Raw genomic sequence first — 6,000 nt, 5'->3', positions numbered from 1 at the left:
CAGGTTGGTTGTTCAGCAACAGAACCAACGGGTGTCCAACTATGGGGCAAAACAGACGGGTTGGCTTAGAATGCTGACAACATGTAAACTATATTTAGTCTCCAATGTTTATTGAAAGCATAAATACATTTGCACAATGAGCACTTGTTGTCTCTCAAATACATCATTACAGTTGATGGTTAGATAGCTAGCGAATTTTATCCATATTAGCATAAACATAACATCAGTCAAAACAAGACATGGTATCAAGAACAAGATAAAACTAGCTGAAAGAGCCACCTACAATTTCCTATATGGCAGCTCTTTGTCATTGTTGCTAGCTATCTGGCCATCCAGAATCACAACACATGGACTTCTGCCCTATTGAATCGCGTGCATAGTTTTTGTGACATTGTCAACTAACCCGTCTGTCTGTACAGCCAGGGGTGTAAAGTACTTAAGTAAAAATAAAGTACTACTTAAGTTGTTTTTTTGTGGTATCTGTCTTGTCTTAATTTATTGAATTCACTATTTATAATTTTTCCAACTGTTACTTTTACTTCACCACAATCCTAAAGAAAAGAATGTAAATTTTACTCCATACATTTTCCCTGACACTCAAAAGTACTCGTTACATTTTGAATGCTTAGCAGGACAGGAAATTGTTAAATTCACAAACTTAGCAATCCCTGGTCATCCCTACTGCCTCTGATCTGGCAGACTCACTGAACACAAATGCTTCATTTGTAAATGATGTCTTAGTGTTGGAGTGTGCCCCTGACTATCTGTAGAAAAAAAACAATGTCATTTGGTTTGCTTAATATAAGCAATTTGAAGTGATTTATACTTTTACTTTTGAAACTTAAGTATATTTAAAACCAAATACTTTTAGACTTTTACACAAGTAGTATCTTACCGGGTGAATTTCACTTTTATTTGAGTCATTTTCTATTAAGGTATCTTTACTTTTACTCTTGTATGACAATTGGGTATTTTTTCCACAACTCTACAGCAACATGAACAGTGTACCATTAAATATTTAGAAGCATGCTTATTTTCACCAAGTGAACTTGCCCTGGTTCCTCTCACGCAGTCGAGTGAACAGCGCACGCTGTCGTTTCAGCACCAGTGCAGAGTGGGCATCGTTCACTTGAGCTACTGCCACGTCCCCACTCACTATTCAGAAAAAGCGTGTGGACAGGACAGCACTCTCAGTCTGAGTGTATTATCATCATCTTTCTATTCACTCTTTTAGCATGGAGAAGTGTTTGACTATAGGTCACTGTCACTGCCTGGGCTAACGGCTCTATTTTAAAATCTTGTCATTGACATTTTTCTTATTCTCAATCTCTTCTCTTTTTTTCCCCCTCCTTCTTCCCCCAGATTCAAGGATGAAAGAAAACAAGCACAAATGTAGACTGTAACTTTTCCCCATCCGGATCTTGCCTGTTGGACAAATTGGAACTCGGTTGAACTCTCGTTACTTCAAAATGGAGAAATCCTCAACGGGATTGAATAAGAATGGCTCGCGATCGACCGCATCACTACCCCCGGAACCGGCTTACATAATCCACAGCAAGTCATGCTACCGCCGGGTAAGGCTCAACGTTGGGGGTCTTCCACATGAGGTCCTCTGGCGAACGTTGGATAGGTTACCACGCACTCGGTTAGGGAAACTACGAGACTGCAACACCCACGACTCGCTCATGGAGGTATGTGATGACTACAACTTGGACGAGAACGAGTACTTTTTCGACCGGCATCCAGGGGCGTTCACGTCCATTTTGAACTTCTACCGGACCGGTAAGCTCCACATGATGGAGGAGATGTGCGCCCTGTCGTTCAGTCAGGAGCTGGACTACTGGGGCATAGATGAGATCTACCTGGAGTCCTGCTGCCAGGCCAGGTACCACCAGAAGAAGGAACAGATGAACGAGGAGCTCAAAAGAGAGCAAGACACCTTGAACGACAGAGAGGGAGAAGAGTTCGACAACACGTGTTGTGCTGAGAAACGAAAGAAACTCTGGGACCTTCTGGAAAAGCCCAGTTCGTCTGTCGCAGCCAAGGTAACCTTTCATTCTAAATATCATATGTGGACAGTATGCCTTTAACTTGTTTATCATGACTTATTTTTATTGATAAAAATGCTCCACGTTATAGCAGTGGAAGAGAGAGAGATACAGGGGAGAGAGAGAGACAGAGAGAGAACTGATTAATTAAACATGTTTGACAATTGACTAAATTAATCAGAATTAGGAAAGTCAATCAGAAAACAGTCATAGCTTCTGTGTGGTTGTTACGAATCCCTTTTGGCCCGACAGTCTAGGGGGGATGGTAATGAGACCCGTAACATAACTCATGCAAATTATTATTGTGACAAAGTAAAAGTGTGAACGAAATAACCACGACAACAGAAATCTACCGTCAAACTCCAGGTTTATTTATAAACACATGGTAATGGAGGGAGCAGGAAAAGGGGCTAAGTATTAAAAAACACCCCTAAGCTAGACTAGCCTACTTTAACAACAGCTAACTAACTAACCAAAAATACAGTGGGTGGTCCGCCCAGTTCTAACTAGTGTATTTAACAAAGTTCACCTACGGGTAGTGTATGCCCATGGGCGACTTGTCTTGGTTTCCCCCTTTTCCCACCAGCAACAAACAAACACCATAACCAAAAACAATACTCACAGGTGATGACAAAGTGCTATGAGGTGCTTAAACAAAAGAGAGGTTAAGACACAAAGCGAGAGTGAAACACAGAGACCTACAGACATGGCATTTACAGAGAGATTGAGCTCTAGAACAAACAAATGATGGGGTTTTTAAACCATGGGGAAGGAACTGTGATAGGTTAGGAAATAGGAGGAGGTATGTCTTCTGATTGATGATTGATTGTTGACTGATTGGGGAGTGATGATTTTCACCTGTGAGGGGAGAAAGAGAGAAAAGAAACACACACAGGATACACACACACACAGGATAACTATATCCGTAACACTCCCACCCTTAAAAGAGCAACCCTAGGGGTTGCGACTAGAGTATTTCTATGAATACTCACAACAAAGCAACAACCTTGCAAAACATAAAGAAATCATTTTCACACACGAGATTGGCGTTGTCTATTAGGAGTTTGAAGCACATAGTCAGTTTCACTTATTTTATTTTCAATTAAATAAGGACCCGAGAAACGAGCTGACAGTGAAGATCCTGGAACAGGTAATAACACCAGTACCTGGCTGCTGTGGACGAGAAACAGCCTCTTTATCATAGTGTCTTTTCATGCTCCTCTGTGAGGAAGACAGAGCTTCCTTTGCGAGAGCACAAGCTTGGTGTAGGAGCTCACGAAAGCGACTAACATAGTCCAACACATTCTCATCTCTGGTACACAACTCTTGGGACAAGAACTGTTCTTTAAGGACTTTCATTGGTCCTCTCACTGTGTGACCAAACACCAGTTCAGACGGGCTGAAACCTAGGGACTCCTGCATAGTTTCACGAGCAGCAAACAAAACTAGAGGAACTCCCTCATCCCAATCTTTCTCAGATTCCAAACAATATTTACGTAGCATAGACTTCAGTGTCTGATGCCATCTGTTATGTACTTGAGTGAAGACCCAAAAGCGGTTTAACAGAAACAGAGTTCTTTTAATGAAAAAACAGGAATGGCATAGATCCTCTTCCGACGATGTCAATGGCACAAATAGAATACCCGCAGAGAGGGTGACAAATGAAACATAAAGTCCCTCTGATGAATAGCTGGGTAGCGGCGACAGGCTGCAGGTCGCTCTGGGTCGGTGCGGGTCACAGAGGAACGGTGGTAGCTGATCACACGTAGCATATGATGAACTGGACACGGTGCAAATAAAAGATAGTTAGTAGAGTACAGGATGCACCTGCCAGGCAGACTCCGACAGGATAGGACTAGGAGGAAGCAAACGAGACGATAGCTTGCTTCTGGCATGAGAAACACAAACGAGAATCTGACACCGAAAGTAGCAGGAACAGAGAGAGAAATAGAGACCTAATCAGAGGGAAAAAAGGGAACAGGTGGGGAAAGGGTGAACGAGCTAGTTAGGGGAGATGAGGAACAGCTGGAGAAGGAGAGAAAGAGAAGGTAACCTAATAAGACCAGCAGAGAGAGACAGAGTGAAGAGAAAGGACAGGAACAGACATAATAAGACGTGACACCATCTTTCAAGTGCACCCTGAGACTCTGGGTGATAGGCGTTTGACACACGGTGCGTAATTGACAAGGATTATAACACCTGCCTGAAGAGCTTGGATAGGAAATTGGTACCTTGATCGCTTTGTACCACCCTAGATAACCCGAATGTCGTGAAGAATTTTATTAAGGCTTTACTCACTACTGGGGCTGTAATCCTTCTCAGAGGAATGGCCTCGGGGTATCTTGTAGCCATACACATTATCGTTAACAAAAACTGGTTACCCGATTTTGTCTTCGGTAACGGTAACGGTCCGACACAATCAACCACCACATGCTCGAATGGTTCACCTATGACAGGTATGGGACAAAGAGGAGCGGGAGGAATAACCTGATTTGGTTTTCCTGTTATCTGACATGTGTGGCATGTCCGACAGAACTGAGCGACATCTTGTTTTAAACCCGGCCAAAAGAAATGTTGAAGGATCCGATCATAAGTTTTTGTGATTCCTAAATGACCAGACCACTGGTGATCATGAGCAAGGGATAACACATTTTGTCGAAAGGCTGTAGGAATCACTATTTGGTAAACAGCATTCCAATCGCCACCCGCGTCAACATGGGATTTCCATTTACGCATGAGGAGATTACCATCAATGAAGTAAGCCACGTTCTTCTTCTTCACATCTTCCAATGAGACAACACTAGAAAAACATTTAGCAAGCTTGTTGTCAACCTTTTGGTTAGCAATCAGCTGCTCACGAGTGACTGGTAACTGTATTGCATCAGCAATAAGTTCAACGTTCTTTGATTCTTTCCTGGGCTGTTTGTCAGAGGTGATCAGCTTCTCAGAGGTATCACACAATCCATCCTCTTGATCAACCTCTTTGAACAGAACAGTGTTCGACAAATCTATCTCATCACCCTCTTGTCCTGCCTGAGCACGAGTGACAGCACAAGCGGGGAACACATGTGGATAATTCTGTGCCAGCTCATTGGAGAGAGAGTGGTCACTTTTATCCAATACTTCCAATACGGGTACTACCTTTCCTCCGGCAATATCGTTACCCATTATAAAGGTCACACCTTTCACTGGCAACATAGGGCGTACCCCCACTCTGAATATTCCACTGATTAACTCAGAGTGTACTTTCACAAAGTGCAATGGCACTGGGACAAAACCCATTTCAATACCCTGCACTAACACACTGGAACCACAGTATGTATCGTCAGATAAGGGCAACACATCAGACAATATAAACGACTGCGCCGCACCAGTATCTCTAAGGATTTTAACCGGTCGTTGAGACGCTTCGTCATTCGTTAGGGACACAAACCCCTCGAAAATGAATGGTTCATAACTGCGGTCGGGGACTGAGACTTTCAAACTACAGTTACCCTGAGGCACCTGTATTGTTGCAGACCTCACAACCGTACGAATTAGAGCAACACCTGTTGGTGGCTTGGCACGAAGAGGCATCCCTTGTTTGCGTTTAAGCAGGAAGCAATCATTAATCATATGTCCTACTTTATGACAATAGAAACATGGACGCTCATTCTTCTGGCGTGCTTGACATACTACTGCTGGCCGACTAGGGCTAAAGGTAGGAAACTCAGTGGCTCTACTCTCAGTTTGAGCCGAAAACACACTCTTGTGCGTCAACAGCCTCGCTGTCTCTGCCTCAAGTTCCATCTGGCGCATTTTGAACTCCAATTGCCTTTGTTCTCTGTCTGCCTCAATTTTACACATCTCCAAATGCCGTCGTTCTCGTTCTTTTTCTGCCTCTATTTTACACATCTCCAACTGGAGAGTCTCTCGCCTAATTTGGGCTCTCTCTTCCACCTCCAGTTGGAAC

The 6,000-nt window shown here is 43.3% G+C and overlaps 1 protein-coding gene across 1 annotated transcript in view; it reads left to right on the top strand.

Annotated features, from left to right (window-relative positions):
- The first annotated feature begins 1,469 nt into the window (after positions 1-1,469).
- LOC135541722 (potassium voltage-gated channel subfamily B member 1-like) overlaps positions 1,470-6,000 on the top strand; it is a 79,476-nt gene continuing 74,945 nt past the window's right edge. Inside the window, exon 1 of the mRNA XM_064968040.1 lies at positions 1,470-2,045. Within this exon, the coding sequence (XP_064824112.1) occupies positions 1,470-2,045 (576 nt within the window). The remainder of the gene's footprint in view (positions 2,046-6,000) is intronic.

Source organism: Oncorhynchus masou, chromosome 6 (assembly GCF_036934945.1).
Source record: "Oncorhynchus masou masou isolate Uvic2021 chromosome 6, UVic_Omas_1.1, whole genome shotgun sequence".
NCBI classification, from domain to species: Eukaryota; Metazoa; Chordata; class Actinopteri; order Salmoniformes; family Salmonidae; genus Oncorhynchus; species Oncorhynchus masou.
Note: the sequence above shows the minus strand (reverse complement) of the source record. Positions and strands in the feature narration are given on the sequence as shown.